At 38.1% G+C, this 20,295-nt stretch overlaps 1 protein-coding gene across 1 annotated transcript; it reads left to right on the top strand.

Annotated features, from left to right (window-relative positions):
- The first annotated feature begins 7,442 nt into the window (after positions 1–7,442).
- Positions 7,443–9,611, top strand: LOC145004922 (uncharacterized). The gene has a single exon (XM_078963955.1). It carries the CDS (start codon positions 7,443–7,445, stop codon positions 9,609–9,611), a length of 2,169 nt encoding a protein of 722 aa, XP_078820081.1.
- Positions 9,612–20,295: the final 10,684 nt, after the last annotated feature.

Here is a 20,295-nt window from a genome sequence, read left to right on the forward strand (position 1 = left end):
CGACATCGGGCGTTGCACAAACCTCTTTCGCAGTCAACTGGAAGGCTCTCCCTCGTGCCTTCGGTGCCTCGGCCTTTACGGGCCGACTATCTGTAACTCTCACTGCAGCAGGGGAAGATCCCTGAGATGTTCCCTAAGCTGTCCCTTGCAACTGTGGACACTTTGCCTTTCGGTGTCCGGTTTGGTTGCAGTGAAAACATATTGCAAACCCCTTGGGGCAATCCCTGGCCATATGCCCTTCCTTGCCACATTTGTAGCAAGACCTCGCTCTGCACACCCCATCGTGGCTCTTGCCGCACTTGCCACAAGTGCGGCCCTTCTGACTCCCAGATCTCGAATTAGCAAGCTTGGCCCGCTTGGTTGCGGCTGAGACTGCACCGGTCGCCGATCCCTCCCCTGAGACTCAGCCTCCTCCCTAGCCTGGGTCTCTAGCTCTATCTCCCCCTTCTGGGCATTTGCTTGAAGCTCAGCAAATGTCCGGTACGTCGATTTTGCCACGAACTCCCATATTTCCCTCCTCAAAATGCTCAGATATCGGCTCAAATGTGCCTACTCAGAGGACACGTGCTCTGGGAAAAACATCGTCCGCTCATGGAACATCCTCGTAATCACTGTGACAGACTCAGTACTCTACTTGAGGGTCAAAAACTCCTGGGCCAAATGCTCCCTCTCCACCTGGGGAATGTACTCATCTCGAAACATGACAGTGAACCTCTCCCAAGTCACTGCAGCAAGCTCAGCAGGCGAATAATGCGCCTTCACAAACTTCCACCAGTCCTTCGCTCCCAAGCGAGGCTGGTTCAACACGAATCGGACTCTCAAATGCTCTAGAGATGAGCAGGTGAAGAAACACCCCTCGATGTCTGAAATCCGCCCCATCGCTGCAATCGGGTCCTGGGTCCCATCAAACTCCGGTGATTTTGTGTTGCTGAACTCCCAGAAGAGCAAAGCATCACCACCCTACGGTCTAGCCGTAGCTACAGCTGCAGTAGCCGCAACAACAGCAGCATCAGAAAGAGCAGTGTATCTCTTGTCGAATGTCTCTATCAGGGTGGTCTTGATAGACTCGAACATCTCTGGAATCTCATCGCGGATGGTAACAGCCACTTCATCATGAATCATCTGGCAGAGCTCCTCGTCGCTCACACCCCCTCCACTAGTCCCTGGTCTGCGGCGCGTCCCTACCATGATACCTCTCTGAAATACAACACAAGATATCAGAAACTCACTCGGGTGTACACACACTCGATATCCCAATCCTACTTGATCTCTGGTACCCTAAGGATTCTTACTTGGGCTGCGCATGGACCCGGTGCCTTCGGTAGCACGGGCCCAATACTATCGACCACACCGCGTCAGCATTCATCCCAAGTCCTCCTCTCAAAGTCCCAAATTCCAAGCACTCCACTCTCTTAAATCATATGCTACTCTCTAGCTGATCTCTCATAAGCTCCTTGCTGCTATCTAAACACTCTCAAGCATCCCTAGCAGCAAAGCTCCTAGACTAAGGCATCATATATCAGGCCACTCTAGTCGTAATAAATATACCTAGTCTACTCTAGCATGCATAATATAGCTCATAATCTAACATAACATAATATATTTCGTAACACTTATTACAAGGGTATTTTGGGAAATCACCGTTCTGGCGCTGGCTGAACGTACACACGGCTCTGCTTTGTTTTTCTCAAATCTCTTTATTTTTAAATCGTTTTGTTATCAATTTTTTTTCCAAATCCTCAGTTTGAGTTCAGATATGCCCGAAGACGTATCTGAATCCCTCAAACCAAGGCTCTGATACCAACTTGTAACACCGTAAAAATTTAAGACAACTTTTCACATTTTAAAACACATTTCCAAACACATTCAATAATAAAATCTCATTGTATCGTATCATTGTTCACAAAAAATTTCCCAAGATCAAATCATAATAAACTCCGCGGGTGTGTGTACACATCATGTCGGCGCCTTCCCGCGATCATCACTAGTACCTGAAACACATAACACATAACACTGTAAGCATAAAGCTTAGTGAGTTCCCCAAAATACCACACATAACACATACTAGCCGCTCGAGGCTGTAACTCTTCGGGCCCTTGGGCCGTAACTCTGTGGACCCTCTGGTCCTAGCTCTATGAACCTCCCGGTTCTAACTCTGATATACTATGATATACACATGGCATAAATCACATAGAAATAATGTAGTGAAACACATCACATAAATAGCATATAATAACTCTGTCAAATAACTCTAATTACAACTCAAGGTAAAGTGTAGTGAGAAGACTCACCTCAGATGTCTCGGTCAATCCCTAACTCGGTAGCAGTATAGTCTAGCCTCCGCCTAATCACATAAAGTGAAATATGCTCATAAATATAACTTTCGAGACTAGGCCCAATCCTCTCATAGTACCCTCATATGGGTAAAAGACCATTTTACCCCTCTCTTGACTCAAAGGCCCCATTGTTGACCAATCCCTAAAAGTCAACAATGTCAACGGTCAAACTTTGACCTGACTCGTCAAGTGCACTTGGGCGAATCGGCAAGTCTACACGTGTCCACTATCTCTCTAGCCTCTCCTGACACGTCGAGCCTTCCCCTTGCTCGACGGGTTACACCTGGCATAACTCACAGGGCCACCCCGACATAACTCGTCAACTTCAATTATGGACTTGGCGAGTTCCACCTGTAATCCTCTACCCCCTTCTAACTCACCGAGTCATTCCCCCAACTCGAAAAGTTACTCACTGAGTGACTTACGGGAAACCCTAGCCCTACTTGCCGAGTCTGTTCTTGGGACTCGGCGAGTTCATGCCATGCTCGAGCTCAAATAAGCTCCTGAGGTCGAATCCGTTCCTCTAACTCATAGTTCTGGCCTCCTAAAGCAATAATAACATGTAAAGTTTGCATCTTGATGCCCATGCAAGGACCTCATGGCTATATTTGAAGAAATGGACTCAATATGCCATCCAAAACTCATATCTCTCTAAGACACTCAATAAACATCAAGGATTTAAGGTCTCTGGACCTCTTTGGATCCATTTTCGAAGCCTCAACACAAGAGGGGACCAATTGCACTAACAATCATACTCTAAATGGGCTAGAAATCCTAACTCTCAAGGATTAACACCCAAAACTGAAAATGGATCAAATATGTACCTCAAGATGAGGTCCTTAAGCTCTGAAATCCACAGATTGGCTCCCTCTTCAGCTTCCTTTTGCCTTGGTCACCTTGTTCTTGTAAAATCACCCATACAAGGATCAAAAATGGCTTCCTTTATCTCTTAAAACATTCACACACTCTGGGGTCTCTCTCTATCAACTGGTAGCTGCAAATGAAGGCCATAAAGGCCTTTAAATAGGTCTCAAACCCCGGAAATTAGGGTTTCATTAAACAGCACGGATTCGCCGAGTCCACTAGTCGACTCGTCGAGTCCGGGCATTAACTCGGATGAAAATTTGCGACTCTACTCGGCGAGTCTACGCATCAACTCACCGAGTCTCTCTCAAAATCTCCAAAAATAATAATTAAATAATGTACCTGAAAATCCAGATGTTACATCAAAGTTCTTATTCTTTTCAAAAAATTGTTTTCTTTGCTCCAAATCCTTTTATAAACGTGGTTTTTCTTTTAAAACTTTATACCACTTCCTTAATTTGAGTTCAGACACATCCGAAAGTGTGCCCGAATCCCTCAAACCAAGGCTCTGATACCAACTTGAAACATCCCAAAATTACAACCCAAAAATTTCATTTCTAAAGAATTATCAAAACCATAATATCATTGCCAAAGTATAAAAATCATAAACCATGTATTTCAAAATCTCATAATATCTATCACCTATCAAATCTCATATCAAAATATCATAGTAAAACTCCCAGCCTGAAGATTGTGGTGTGTGCCATGCGATCATCCCGAGCTCTTCCCTTTGCTACCGGAAGTACCTGAAACCAAAACTGAAACTGTAAGTACGAAGCTTACTGAGCTCCCCTAAACTGCCACATACCATTCACTTAATATATAACAAATAACATAACTCTGGGAGTACTCCCAACTGTATCGGGATGAATCCTAACATCGAACTCCTGCCCTGCATCTGGCTCACCCCGGCATCCGACCGCTTCAGGCATTAGGCTCACCCTGACATCGGGCTTTCCCTGACATCGGGCTTATCCTGGCACATTCATAGCATAACATACATCATAACACATAACATAATCACATAATCTGCATCGGGCTTGCCCCGACATTGGACCGAAGCCCAGAACATATAACATATAACATATGAACTTACATACATCGGGCTTGCCCCGACATCGGACCGAAGCCCGGAACACATAACACATATCATATAACATGCATGAATCAAAAAGACATCACACATACTTAACTACATCTCGGGACCGCCCCGACATCGGACCGAAGCCCAGAAATATATAAACTGCATCGGGCTAACCCCGGCATACTACAACTACATAAATGGCTCGACATTGGTGCCTTAGACCCATTCCTACTGGAGGAAAAGTCACCTCCTAAAGTTGAATGTCTGCTGAAATCCGAACGAGAAATCCCTGCCTGCTGTTCCGGTGACTCCCCGACTATAAATTCCATAAGGACACTTAGTAAAAAACTAATAACTACTCTTATGGTAAAATGACGATTTTACCCTTGGCCAAAGCCAACGTCTTGGTCAAGGTCAACCTCCAGTTGACTTGACTCGCCGAGTTGGTCCACCAACTTGTCGAGTCCCTATCCTTTCGAAGTGACTTCATCCTCGACTATACTCGTTGAGTCTAGCAAGAACTCGATGAGTTCTCCTTCAACCATAACATCGAGACTATCTTCAACCGACTCGCCGAGTTCATCTTCATCATATGAATGTGTCCAGTCTATGACTCGCTGAGTCTGTCTTCATGGGTTGGGAGATTGCCTTGGACTCGTTGGGTTGCTCATACACTCGCTGAGTCCAATGATTTCCAGGTCCTTAACCACGTCCATTTTGTTGAGTCCCCCTTCTAGGCTCAACCAGATTCCTTAGAAACAACAAAGGTTATGGAACCAATCCCCGACTCGCCGAGTACCAAGAACAACTCGCCGAGTCCCCTAAAGTCCATGACTATAAACTCGATCTCTGATGAGCTCTTCTCATCCAAAGGGTAGATCTGGCCTCTTAGGGTTGATATAACACATAAAGTTAAGAACTTTACATCCATGAATGGGTCCTTAATCTCAAAAGACCCAAAAATGAGGTCTACAAGATTAATGGGGGTTCTCATGGTCATAATGTTGCACCTTTATGCCATGTAACCCTTCCTAGGACCTAGATTTGAGATATGAACCACTTGGGATGTCCCAACACCAAGGACCAAGGTTTTTGAGCCAAAACCTTCTTAATATGATCCAAATAGATCTAAGAGAAAGAAGATCAAGTTGGAAACTTGATTACCAAAACATATGGCAAATAGGGTGTAGTTCGTGGGTACACTCCTTCTCCCTTGAGTCTTCTGTCTTCCACTTCTTCCACTAGCTTCAAGATACACCAAATAACACTCAAAATAACCAAGAAAGCTCAATTTCACTTATGGAGGATTAGGGTTTCGGGATTAATGCTCTGGAGGTGATGGAGGTTGGAATAGAGGCCCATAATGTTGCTTAAATACGGTGCAAACCCTAAATATTAGGGTTTCATCCAGTCCGGCCTACTCGCCGTGTCTGGGATTCGACTTGTCGAGTAGCCTCATTAAAACCCGCGCTTAGCCTGGCCTCTACTCGACGAGTTAGGGCTACCAACTCGTCGAGTAGCTCCTATAAAATAAACATTTAATGAATTAAATATGTCCCAGGGCGTTACATTAATAGTTCGGTTCTGCCTTCTTAGAAGGTTTAGTTCGGTTTTGCAGCTCGCTCGTTGCCAAGACAAAAGGTTCCAGCTTTGTGCCCCTTCCTAATGCACAATTTGAATTTACCTTCCCAATGTAAATATACTTCAGACTATATAACATCTCACAAACACATATCTCGAGTATGTTGTAACTCTCTCTTTCTACATACTCAACCCACTTACATACACTCAGATTCCCTTCGCTCGAAGGATCCGATCATCATTTCGTATCAACACTAACTTAATCGACGGAGGCCACTCTCAGGACGCATGTCTTGGGGTGACTCTAACGATTCTTGTTTATGAGTGTAACGGGAAATAATTCTGGGCTCGCTAGCGGCATCGAAGCATTTTCGCCTCGTGACAACTTCTTGTTTATGAGTGTAACAGGAAATAATTTGGGGATCGCTAGCGGCAGCGAAGCATTTTCGCCTCGTGACAGCTTCCGGTATTCATCAATGACCAAGGACTTTTTTTCATTAGCTGGCAGCTAAAGAATAAGCCACATATATTTCATATAATTACGTGGATATTAAATCTTATTAAATGATGCAAAGTGAAATTTTAAACCCGGTAATAAGACTTTATTTTCCTAAAAAAAAAACTTTACGGACCTATTAAAGCAATTGGAAATTCATCGATGGACCACAATGACATTAACCATTAAAATTTTTAGACAACTGTTACAGTTAATATTTCTTAGACAAATCTTTTGATAAGAAACACATATTTAAAGTATTATATTGGATAAAACATTCTAATTTATTAAAAGAAAATACTTTAGTAAATTTATAAATGTATATATTAAAAATAAATAAATAATATTATTGATTTTTATTTTATAAACCACAATAAATCTAAAATCCACAATCCAAAATAGTAGTGGATTTAAAAATCAATCAAAAAATCTAAATACGTAGGAGGATTAGGTTTTAATAACCAAACATCAAAAAGTCGAAATACCAGCCATTTCCTTTCCCTCCTTTTAATATTATTTCTTTTCTTGCGTCTCTCTGTTCATTCGGATCAGCATTGCTTGACTATGTTTATTGGTCAAGCCTCGAGGTGACCAGATTTGTTGTGTTCAACATCAAGGTGAAGCCAGTCAATTCAAATTAACTCACTATTTCAAAGGAGGCGTAATAACTATTATGGTTTTGTTATTCTTCCTGTTACTATACATCAGTTAATTAGTGTATTTATTTTGACTAAAGCTCTAGCAACATCACGCGTTTACTTTGGGTCAAACTTTATCTACATTAATTATCCTGCTTCCAAGTTCCAACGACCTGCTTACATCTAGAATTGTCAAGCCCCAGAGAAGTAAAGGGAACGAAAATTACACAAACAGGCTAAAAATGGAAAATAGAATTCTGATCACGGATTTCTGGAAATATCTTCCTAGCTTCTCGCCAGTTTGTTTCATACTTCCATCCATATTCTCATTGATTAAATAGCAATATTTATTGAACCCCTATGTATGTATATATTTATCAAGCATCAGTTAGCTATTGTATTGCTAAATCAAGTTAACTCTTCATTTTCTCTGGTCTAGCAAGATGACATGGACATCACCTACAGACGCCATGCCATGGGTGGGATTGTATATTTGTGCAGCATCTCTGGTTTGCACTCTAGCAATGGCAGCCGATGTCTTCCGAGGCTTTCAACAATGGAAGCTCTGGTTTCCATGCAGATTTTTTACCATTAATTCTGTTTCCATTACACTGATAGCAATATCAACGAAGCTACCCGTAGATCTAAGCAGTGCCTTGACAGGACATGAGATTGAAGCAAAGTTTGTGAGTATCACTTTCTTGGTCATCATGTTAGCCAACTTTCTCCCATCTTTAGGTCTTATGAATGACAAGGAACTTGTGCTGAATACCGTGGCCTTATGTATCCTCATGCTCACCATTACTGTAAACATGTTGATCCAAGTTATTAGTGCTTCAGCGAGTTTGTCAATGGCCACAATAATCCTTTTATTTATACTACCAATTCCATGGCCAATTTCAGTAGCCTTGACAGTTTCAGCAACTAGAAGAGTTTTACAACAACGATACAAAGAGTTACACATTTTGGCTTCTAATCATCAAGATATAAACTTCTCCAGCAAGGGACTCATACGATATGTTAAAAAGTATTGGATGATGGCAGAGACTGGTAACCCACAATTTGCAATTGCTTGTTCGCCTGTGTCTTCTGCTTTTGGGGTTATATGCTCAATCCTTGCTTCCATTTCAGTTTTTATTTTGATGGACCAGTTTGTTGATAAATCAAATTTTCGGAATGATGCATCAGATTATAAGTGGTCAATCAGTGCAATTATTATCTTGCAATCAATTGGGGTGATAATAGGTAGTATAGCACCAATTTTCAGATGTTTATCTGCCACCAGTCATTTCAATCTCTCCAAGAAATGGAGCAAGAATCATCTAAACGTGTTCCGAGTCGAGAAGTATTGGATAAAAAGGCTTCAGCTGTGGAAAAGCAGCCCTATCCCTACGCATATCCCAAGCCACCGTTGCAAGAAGGTTTTTCATAATATCCGAAATATGATTTTGAACTTATGTATAGCACTTCAGATAATGATTATAGTTACATGTAACATGATAAGTCTTATTCCCAGATGTTTTCTTATCTTATTCTCATGTTGTTACTATTTCGGCAAGTATTTCTTGAAAACGTTTACTGAAGAACCAAATGCATCTGATTGCAATGCGATATCAGAAATGGAAGAATATAGTGGTTATGTCCTACAGATTGATCCGGATGTGAAGCTTTCAATGAGAATATTGCGAAATGTGCTAAACTCTATAACTCGACTTCTTCACGAGTCTGAAAAGAAAGAGTCAAGGAATCTTATGAAGCTTCTCGAGAAATCTACAGGATTCAATGGAGTAGTAGAGTTCGACAATGAACAGGTCCCACCTTTACATCTGGAAGAAACCCAGAATTGCTGGAGCCTAGTAGCAGTGACACTAACTGCCATTGCCCTTGCACTTCCCAAAATTGCAAACTGCCATGTCAAGGGGTTACTTTCAAGTATGAGGGAAGGTCTCCAATTTGTAAGACATATGGAAGAAAGCCTCAATGCAAATGGTGAGTTGGTAAAGGCAAGAAAAGCAGCAAGACGTGTGTGGACAGATGTTGAAGTACACTGCAAATGGCTACAAATTGATCTTCAAAAGACTGCTAGAAATGGAAAAACTTCAAAGGAGATTCTTCAATGGTTGGGTGATGAAGCTGCGAAAATTGTGATACAGTTTAAGATAAGGAAAAATGTAAGTCTGGATTACTCACTTCGTAAGTTCATTGCTGCGAGTTCCATGTATAGAATCAGTCAAACCATACTGCTTCATTGCAATGAGCAAGAAAATTGGCCAACAGATGATGAACTATTTGAGTTTATATCAACCATAATTGCAGATCTGCTATGTGCTTGCTTTACCAGCTTACCACGTGTCATAACTATGAAGTGCCATGAAGATGCAATAGAGAAAAGGGAAGAGAGCATTCAAATTGCAGCTCAGCTTCTTGGTAGATCCAAAAAAATCCTGAAATTGCTTAAAAAACACCAACTTCCCAACTTAGACATGGAGTCAATGGGGTATATTGATAAGTGGCATGCATTATCTAAGAGTCAGATACCCAACGGTAATTCAGCAAGGATTCAACCAGCTTCTTCAAGTTCTAATGCATCTTTCGTAGTAACTATTATATAACAAGTGTGTGTATCTATTAACTTGTGTACTCAAGAAATAAAATGAGTGTCCTTAGGATTTAGCATATCCAGAATTTACTCATTATTAGTGTTACTAATCTCAATAGTGGTATTAGCATGAAATCTTGTGGATTTCAAGTTTCTTAGGATCGTATCTTTTTGTTTTACTCTTTCTTTCTTGAAAAAAGAAATTGTGGTTTATATATATTGTGAATGTCAACTTCTCAAAAACTTTTAATTTAAGAATTATAAACTTAATAAAAAGTTTTAGTTTTTCATTAAGCACCTCCCAGAAGGTATACCTAGTACCTACAGTGACACCCGGAAGATTTTATGACCCCAAGTTAGAAAGTATGTGTATTGAAGATAAATACATCCAACCGGCCTGTAGGTTGTAGCTAAGAGAACCCCACGGTTTTACAAGGAGATTCAAAAGGAAGAAGATAAGGATTAAGGAACATGGGAACATAAAGTGGTAGATTAGAAAACATGGTAGATCAGCAGAAAGAAAATTACACGTCCCCTGTGGTTTGCAGTAATATGCTCATTTGATCTTTAACTATTTTTTTTTTAACACGTATGGTCCCTGCTAAAGCTTTATTTTCTTGAATATTTGGTCTTTACTAAAGATAAAAAAAACAGTTTTACTCTTACAATTTTATTTTTAGAATTATATATTATTTAATTTAATTTTTGTTTAGAAAAATTTCTATGATGAAAAATTCATGTGGGTCCCACCAAAACCCACTTCCTTCACTTCCCTCTCTGTTTCATCTTCAACATCGAGCTGCATCTCCTTCCTTCCTTTCTACTGCTTCTCTCTTTCTTCCCTAGATATGACAGACGAATCATCGTGAAATTAAAACCCTAGATCGTGGTTTTTAGCGGCTGTGCTGCAGAAAAGATCTCTCTGATCACTACCGTCATGCAATGAATGTTCATCCACAACCGTCACTGCTTCGGTACTCATCAAACCTAAGGCAGCCCCCTCAGCGCTGCCACATCTTGTCGCCTGTCACGCCATATCTTCTTGACGCCATCATAATACTATTGCCATTTACTTCTAGACCGTCAACAAAAAAACCTCAAGTGAGTATCCTCGAAAGTCGAATCCTTGAACCCAGACACAAATAACCCATGTGAGGAGAGGGAGATCTCGGCAGCAGAAGTCTACGATTAAACCTCGGTCGGGTTTCAGTTTCATATCACTCGTCACCGATGAACCTCTGGTGAAGAAATATTAGACTATCCCATTGCACAACTAGAAAAATAACCTTTAATGACACGCGAACCATGACACACATTGTTCTATGATACGCAAAAGTGTGTGCCCTAAAAATAACGTAAGCTCTCCCAAAATTTGAAGGATTTAGGATGAACATTTTTGTGTGCCCTAAAATTAGTGTCATAACAAAAAAAAACATGGAGGGCACCTATCATAAAAAGTGTGTCGTGAAATCATGTTGTTTTATATTTTTTTTAATGAAACGCGCGCATTTTCATCTTTAGTAACTAACGGGGGAAAATGAAATGCTAAAAAAATTTAAAAGTTGTTGTATTCAACTCTACTTTTTATCCATCTTTCTACCTCCTCAATCTTCTCTCTTCTCTCCTCGGTTGTCTCTCTCTTTCTGACACTAGAATACTTAAAAATCCCTAATATCACAATCACTCTTCTTTCTCTTTGTCAAGTACCCATAAACCTTCGATCAACAGTGCCCACTCTTCCTTTCTCCCACACCAACATCACACCACCACCAAACCTACGATCTCGCACCACCAAGTATCTATGACCATCTTCTAGGGCTCAAATGAATCTTCTGTATATTACACTAAAAATGTTTTTCCCCTCTCATTATTCCCATTCACTTTCACCTTCATAGTATAACATTATTAATCGATAACCCCTACCATTTTAGTGCGATATATATGGCTCGAATCAACATCTCCACTACAACTTCATCGAAGGTGTGATTTTGACCCTGATTTGGTCATCGATCCCCATTTCAACATCAGGAAAATTTTAGAGAAAGGTAGTAATCATACTTGTTTTCTAATGTTTTAGCCATAAGCGACCATAATTTTGTGGTTTAATGAAAATCTTAATTACTTTTGTTCAGTTTTGGATTCAAATTTGACACGCTTCTACTATTACCATGTGAAGAGAAAATCCAAGGTTATAAAGATTATTAGAAGGCTATGGTGTTGGTGATACTAAACATCAGACATGTTAGGTGTTTCCTTTTGACTTTGTTTCCCGATTAAGTCCTAGCTTTTTACTAGTTTGCTCTATTGTCTTGTATGTTAATAGTGGCTCAATCTACATAACACTAGCTTCATATGGAGCTACACATGTTCTTGAACGTATGGCCTTCAAAATCACACTTAATAGGAGCCACTTGCATGTTGTGCATGATGATAGTTTGTTTTGTTTACTTCTTTTTATAGTTTATTTTAAGCATATTTCATTCACTATTTAGATAATTTCCATGCATATTTTCCTTTTAGTTGTTTTATGACTATTTCGGGTACTTTCGAATCTTGTGAGCATAATTGCAGGTTTTTAGGTGTCACACCCTGAAACCAAAGGCGGAAACATCTCGGGGCGGAGGTGACTTCATGTGAATATCATAACCAATGTACATAGTAAGCGAAGTAAATCACAAAACATTACATTACATTACATAGATTTCATTACATCAGTTGAAAAGTAAAGTAGTACAAGTTTCATAGATACATAGTTTAAACAAAAGAAACACGTGACTTCCATTCACTCCGTCTTCTGCAAAAGCACGCAGGGTACCTGTCTAAGAAGAACCTGAGAATACAAGCAGTTTGAAAATTAGCATAAAGCTGGTGAGTTCATAAGCGGTTTGTTTTTATGAAAATGTATAAGATTCCTTTTGGTTTCTGAAAATGCTACTAACCAAGATAATCCCAAATTTTCTTATGTAAAAACAGTTTAGTTATCATTTCGTTATTTAATTCGTTTACGAGTTGTTACGTTATTCAACGAAAATCCCATATTTTCCTAAGTATTTTAGTTATCATTTTGCTATTTAATTCGTTTAGGAGTTGTTACGTTATTCCAGGAAAATCCCATATTTTCCTAAGTATTTTAGTTATCATTTCGCTATTTAATTCATTTACGAGTAGTTACGTTATTCCAGGAAAATACCATATTTTCCTAAGTGTTTAACTGTCCAATTAATACTTAATTAGTAGTTTAGATTTCGATGTACTAGTAACTACCTTACTTATAGTTTTAGTTAAGTATTCTGATATCTTAGTTATCCTACATTCGATTGTTGATTATTTGCTATACTTAGAGGTATTTTCGAATATTTGGATTCACTCAGAAGCGCACATTAACAGTATTTTCAAAGTTCTGGTGATTTCCAAAAGGGTACCTTAAACGTATTTTCGAAGCTCTGTCGACAGTCGATGTCCAGAGGCGTATTGTCAAATTAATTTCGAAACTCTGGTGACACCCAAGGGGTACACTAGTTGTATATTCGAAGTCTTGGCATCATCCAAAGGCGTTATTTCGTATTCGTATTCGTATTCCTACTCCTATTCCTAATCCTATTCGTATTCGTATTCGTTCTATCCTATTAGTTATATTCGTATTAATCTTAGTTTATGATTAGTATGATTCCTTATACAAAACATAATATGGAAAACCATTTGTGAAAATATAAAGTACAACAATTTATAACGTTTTTCACAAATACTATGATAATGTGATCTACAAGTTCAAACAGTTATCTGTTATGATTATCAGTGTTAAAAACATAGGTCCTATGAAACACAACACATATAAAATAAGTTTTGAGTACAAGTATGATTATCTGCAAGTTCATACTTTGCTTGTATTCCCCCCCCCCCCCCCTCCCCTTAAAACAGTGAAAAACATTGAAAAAGGGTAGGGGTATGAACTCACCGGGCGAGAAATGTGTCAACGAGGATGCTAAATGTCGGATCAAGGCTTGAAAACATGCAAGGTTCCTATCTAATCTTAAATGATACATAAAATGTATCTAATTAGATTTTAAAACACTAATCAGATACGATTATACACTCCAAGACGCGAAAACACTTAAAATTAAGTGTTTGGAGTGACCTGGGTGACGTTTATGGACATGAATGGATTGAATATGGAGTTTACTCTTCAAGAGTAAACTCTAGGGAGTCTTCACAGCCCTAAACACCACATCCCCATGATTTTACAGCCGTAAACTCATGGTGGGGTGTTCTTATGTGCTAAATGACCTTAAATCAAATGAGAGGTGTTGCTAGGTTTGGTTCTAGGGCATTATCAAGGAATTAACTCAACCATATGGACTAAATGATGAGTTTATGACAGTAAACTAAGTGTTTACAGCCGTAAACTCTCACCCACATCATTCTTAAGTGTTTTGAAGGTCAATGATTAATCACAATTGATTCTACTCAATTTTACAAGCCAAGGGATGAGTTTAGGGCATCAAACAACCCATTTATAGGAGTTTACGGCCCAGGAACCCATTCTTGGGGGGTTTACGGCCGTGAACTCCTTATGGAGTTGTTTTAATCAAGTTTAAGGTCCCTAACTTGTTTCTGGTTGCTTCTAGACTTTATTACAGGGCTTATGAGGTGTGTAAGTTGCATTTTAACACCCAAAAAGGAGTTTACTCCCCATGAAATCGTGTTTACGGCCCAAGCTTGTTCTTGTGCAGTAAACTCATGTTTACTCCCCAAAAATCATGATTAAGGTGTTCTAAGTCCAATCCAATAAGTCCTTAAGCCATATCTAAGCTCCAATGGTGATTTGGAAGGGTTTTGAGACTCAAAAACACCATTTATATGTGTTCACGGCCCAAGAGTGTTCTAGGGCCATAAAGACATGTTTGAGGTCCTAATTCATGAATTGAACTCGAATTTGAAGGCTAAGTATGATGTACAAGAAGCTAGGATGATTACCTTGGTGTTTTGAGGCTTGAAATGGATTATTTTTGGACCAAATTCTTGAGTTGAGGAGAGAGGTTAGAGAGAGAGTGAAAAGGATCCAAATGAGTCTTAATTCACTTTAAATATGGTTTGAATTTGATACACGGTGGAATTCTACCCGATATTGATGTTAACCGAGGCTTTTGGTCGCACCCGATTAAGTTGTCGTTACCCGATATGGTCGAAACTAAATTTTTTCTAATTATTAGTTTGGGGTGTTTTAACATGTTTCCAACATGTTTGGATACTTACAAGGTCAAATAAAAGTCTTAACTTAATTGACCTAATCCAAAAAGAAAATCGAAACAATTCGCTTAAAATGAGTTTTACGGATGAAATGGGTTGCGGCGATGGAAAAACTTTGGGTTGTCACATCGGGTCTAGCGGAGCAGGAGTGTTCGGGACATATGGGAAGCGATGGGACTTGGTAGAAAAAAAGGATTTTGGGCTTGATGGGTAGTGGAGATGATGCATGGAGTGATCTTGATGATTATTTGAAGGCTTGGAGAGAAATAAACTTTAAATTTGCAAGATGCGAGCGAGTATTCAAGTGTGCGTAGATTATTAATCGGGTGAGTTCACGAGCTTTGGAGGATTTGGAGAAGCCAAATTGGGCTTAAAATGAAGAAAAACTTGAAGAAAATGGGCTAGGAGGTGGTTAGATTCGATCTGGGCTAGTGGGATATGCTTTGGAGGCCCAAAAACTCAAATAAGCCCATGTCAGGCACCACCCGTGCAACCCACCCGCGCAGAAGCACGCGGGTCGCGCAAGGCCCTGTAGGGGCATTTCCGGGAATTCATGTTTTAAGCTATATGGGGAAGGTTGGTTCCTATCTTTTGCAAACTCTTGGACATCCAATTTTTGAAGATTCTCTCTGGAGTTTTGAAGACTTTTGAAGGCCAAGAACACCTCAAGAACATCATCTTTTTACCACTTGGTTCTTGCTTAATGTTTGGTACAATCTTCTCTAACTTTGTTTCTTTGAGTTTAGCCATGCTTGGCTAAACTAATCTTGGTTGACTTTTGTTGAATCCTTTGAACTCTTGTTGAATGTTAAAGAATCCATGAACATGTTGTTAAATCTTTATAGGAATGTTTTGTGTTTTAACATCTTATCACTACTTGCATGTTTTAGTTCATGAGTTTAAATGTGTTCGTGGTGATTAGTTGGCTAATTTCTTGATTAAGTAAAGGATCCTCAAATTAGCAAGAAACAAATGATTTTTGTGTTGTTTTTGCTTCACACAATCATAAAAACATTTCCTTCAACATGGTGGTGAAAGCATTTGACCCCTCTTGGATTTGGTGACTTTTTGGTTCTTAATGCTAGTTGACTTTCACTAATTACATGCTTAATGGAAATTGTGACTTTGACTAAGGAAATTGTTATAAGCTTCTCTAACCATTTTAACGACTAAGAAAAGTCTAGGTAATCTCAAGCTTCTTGGATTACTATAGCCAAATTAAGAATTTAAAACAAGTATTACACCATTGGATTCTAATGATATGTTCATCAAAAGTTAAAGTGAGGAAACCTTAAGTCAACCATCCTTCTCTAACTGATTTTACATCAAACCCTTATCTTTGTTGAAATTGTCTATTTAAATCATAGTTAATTCTAGTTTGTTTCAAGTATTTCAAAGCACCAAAACCCCCCCATTTTTATTGTTATTTTACAAGTATTTTTACAAAGAGATTTTTCATAGAGTTATAAATTGAACCAATCTCCGTGGATTCGACCCCTTTACCACTATACACTATTTTAGTGTGTAATATTTAGGGTTATTAATTTTGTTGGCCTCAACAACCACCACATGAAGTGGAGGAAATTGGTGGCAATGTGATAACTTCTGCTTCAAGGGAACAAATGGGTTACTCTTATGATGATTTGAGGAGTTATGTTCCTCAAATGGTGGAGCTACTTGTTGACTCTGTAAGAAATCAAGATTTATTGGATTGGGAGGTCATTGTATTGGGAGGTCAAAGAACATGTGCTTGTTTACTTTTCACTTTATTTCTTGTCATTTATCTTTTTGAAAGTTGTCTTTTACATATTTTATGATCAAAAACATTACTTTTATTTATTATTTATATAGATTAAGAAGTGAAGGTTGAGATTGCTGAATATGCCAACAATCCTCTTCTTGCTTCAGAAGGCTTAATCAACAGAATAAACAATACACTTTTGGAGGATTTTGTAGTTGTGCATCTCACACCTTATATTTTATGGTTACATGCAAGAAAATAAGAAATAACATTGTATTTTCATTGATTTGTTTACCATAGCATCCTACTTTCACTATACTTAAAAAAATCTACCATGTTATAGCAATGTCAAATAAACACAAATCAATTTGCATATTTAGATTTTTAAAGTACAATGTCCCAATAAGAAAAAAGTTGAAATAAGAATGTCATCATTGATCATTAGTTAGATTTTTCAAAGCACAATGGTGTTCTATAAACTAGAAACTATAAAGAAATTAATACAGGATGCTATAATACACAAATAAATGAAATTAAGTTGTTATTTTATGCATTTAACAACTAGAGTATCTGCTATTAGTATTACAATCATCCTTTTTATTGATTCCATGTGGATTTTGTTCTTGAAAGAAAATGTTGTTTGGAAATTATTAGGAAAACTATACAAGGACTCCGTGTATGGTACATGATGCATCAAGAGTTGAACATGAGGAACTGTTGAAATATGCAAAGCATCATCTCTCTGATTTTCCAGTTGGCACTCAGGTTGAGGAGCCAAAATCAGCGTATGTTGGTGGTGATCACCATGTTATGGCTGACATAGGGTTGGGTGTGTCTTTTAAGATTAATTATGTATCCTTTTTATTGACTAAATTACCCATTGTCATCCTAAGGTATTGACTAAATCACCCTTTGTCAATTGTCATATAGAGAACTAGTTTTGTTCTTGCATTTGAACTTCATGGTGGATGGCTTAAGGAGACTTCCTGGTGGTTGGCTTAAGGAGACTTTCCCGATAAGATTCTTCACCCTGTTCATAACTATGCTATTATTTCATATGACCCTTCTGCCCTTGGAGCCACTGGTGATTTAGTTGTATGAGTTGATGTACTTCTTCCTGTTAGGCAAATTTACATATGCTCTATAGGTTCTTGTATACATTGCTGAGAGCTCACTTCAAAACATGAGAGGTAGCTTAGGATTTGTTAACCAGGTTAGTTATGATTATATTTCTTTCATCATGAAAACTTATCATCTATTATCTTTTTATTATTTTGTGAACCGGCTTAAATACTTTAATATAATTTACCTATTTTTAGCTCTCTGTCACTATTGACCCAAATTTTTTAGTCTTTTGTCTTGTTTACACCAGGAACAACAAGAAATTTGAAAGATCTTGCAAATTAAAGAGAGGTTCAACACCTTTCTCTTTTCTCTTACTCTCAATCCAAATAGGTATGTAGACAGAAGGGTATAACAATCCTTTCCCATTTACAGGTCCCTACTTCCTTCACCTTCGGTTCCTCAAGATGTACAAGCCATATCCAAGCTTGCAGATGTGATTTCCATTTCTGCCCTTGAAAGCACCAAAAGGGATTTTCTAGTTCTTCTTTTATTTTATGTATATTTATATTGGGATAAATGTAAGATATAACTTAGTTATATTTTCAGGTACGCTTGGCTAAAATCTTGGATGTATATTATGAAGATTTGTTCACACTCCCTGATAAAAAATTGCCATACAATGCAGATTCCATGACTACTAACATTCATATAAAGAAGGTGCCATAGCTGTTAGCTTTTCTTGGATAGTTATTTTATAATCTACACTAAAATTACATGTGATCTTTCAATGTTATGATATTGATATTGTTGTTGCATAAAGGCAACTATTTTGTTAAAATGGTATCTACTTTAATCATAATCAGATGCTTAATTGTTGCAAGTTCTTCTTGCCCCATTTTCAAAATGGGCAAAACTATTTCAGAGGAAATAAACAGCCCCAATCATCACATACTGATAAGGGAATAGAAAATGACTTCCTATTGGCTCTTGTTATTTATGCATTCAATATGTTCTTGTTATATATAAACATTAAATATTTTTTTTTCTTGAAGTTTTTTGTAGATATAAATAAGTTTCATTCTTCATTTCAATCGTTAGTTGTACTGCTGATGATGGAAGCTGCTAACAAAGGAAATGGAAGAAGCCATGGAAGCTGCTAAAAATGTCTATGCCTATGCCTATGTCTATGCTCATGCTTAGTCCTATGCCCATGCCCATGCCTATACCCATGCCCATGCGTATTTGTATGCATATGTGTATGCCTATGCCCATACTCATGCCCTTGCCCATGCCCATATCCATGCCCATGCCCATGCCCATGCTCATGCCTAGCTAAAAATGTCAAGAAAGCTTCACTTATTTAAAGATAAGATACATAAGGTCGGTTTATTATCTTATGCTCTTTCTAGGTTGCGTAAGGAAATGGTTTCTTTTGATGATACACTTATTGTATGAAATAGATCTTTTGTATGAAACACAGAGTATATTAAATTAATGAATGTGGTACATTTATTGTTTGAAATATATTTTTTTTATTCTATAATGTATTTTATGTTGTGTTATGAGACATCAATTGTAATTTAATTTGAAAATTAGTAACCTATAAAAAATCTATATTTTTAAAAAATATATTTTTTTAAAACATTTAAAATTATGACACACAATGTGTGTCGTAAATGCGCATCATAAGGTTACGACACGCAAATGCGTGTCATCTTCCTATATGGCAGAGGCTTCCTTGATACGCATTGTGTGTCATCTATGCAGGTCATAAATGTTTGTCGTAAGGTTACGACACACAAATGTGTGTCGTCTTCCTTTATGACAGGTTCTTCCTTCGTATGTGCATGTTATGACACGCAATGCATGTCACTAAAGGGTATTTTTGTAGTAGTGTTAGTGATCTAGTTGCCCGTGATCTAGCTGCCCCAACGAGCCGTTCACCAAAATGTTTTTGTATTTTTATTTATTTATGTTGCCAAGTGTTCCTGTGGACTTAAATTAACTTTTATATTTAAATCTAATTTAGTTAATAACTATATTTTATACTTGGTAAAAAAATCAAATAAAATATACCGAAATATATAATTTATTTTTCTCTACAAAAAAAATCAATATTAATATATATTTTTATATACTTTTTAATATAAAATTGGATTGGTTTGGATTGCTAATGAGTGTGAATAATTGGATTGGGTTAGGTTGTATAAGTGGAGGAAAGAGAAATTATTTTTTTATAAACAAATTGGGTTGGGTTGGGTTACTAATGAGGATAATCTTAGGTAGTGGTGGCGATAAGTGTTTATTTGATTTTGACCAGCTATGTACCTTATATTAAACCAACCTCACGTAAAGAAAAAGAAATCAAAATCAAAATCCAGTCATCACATGTTAGTATTCCGACAACGGTTGATGTGGACTTTGATGGTGATGAAATGAGATTTCGAACATGATGACTCGTGTTCATGGAATTTCAAAAAAAAAAGTTTGTCGGTGGTGATGCTCTGCTGTGGAACAATGGAAAGATCGGGAAAATGGGAGAAATGGAGTCGCATGAAGGTATGTATATTTTTCCGGTTGTGAGGGTGCTTTCCAATGGCAGCTAAATGGAGTTCAAGTTGGTTTCTTTTTAGTGCTATGTATG

This window comes from Lactuca saligna, chromosome 1 (genome assembly GCF_052625555.1).
Source record: "Lactuca saligna cultivar CGN05327 chromosome 1, ASM5262555v1, whole genome shotgun sequence".
NCBI lineage: Eukaryota > Viridiplantae > Streptophyta > Magnoliopsida > Asterales > Asteraceae > Lactuca > Lactuca saligna.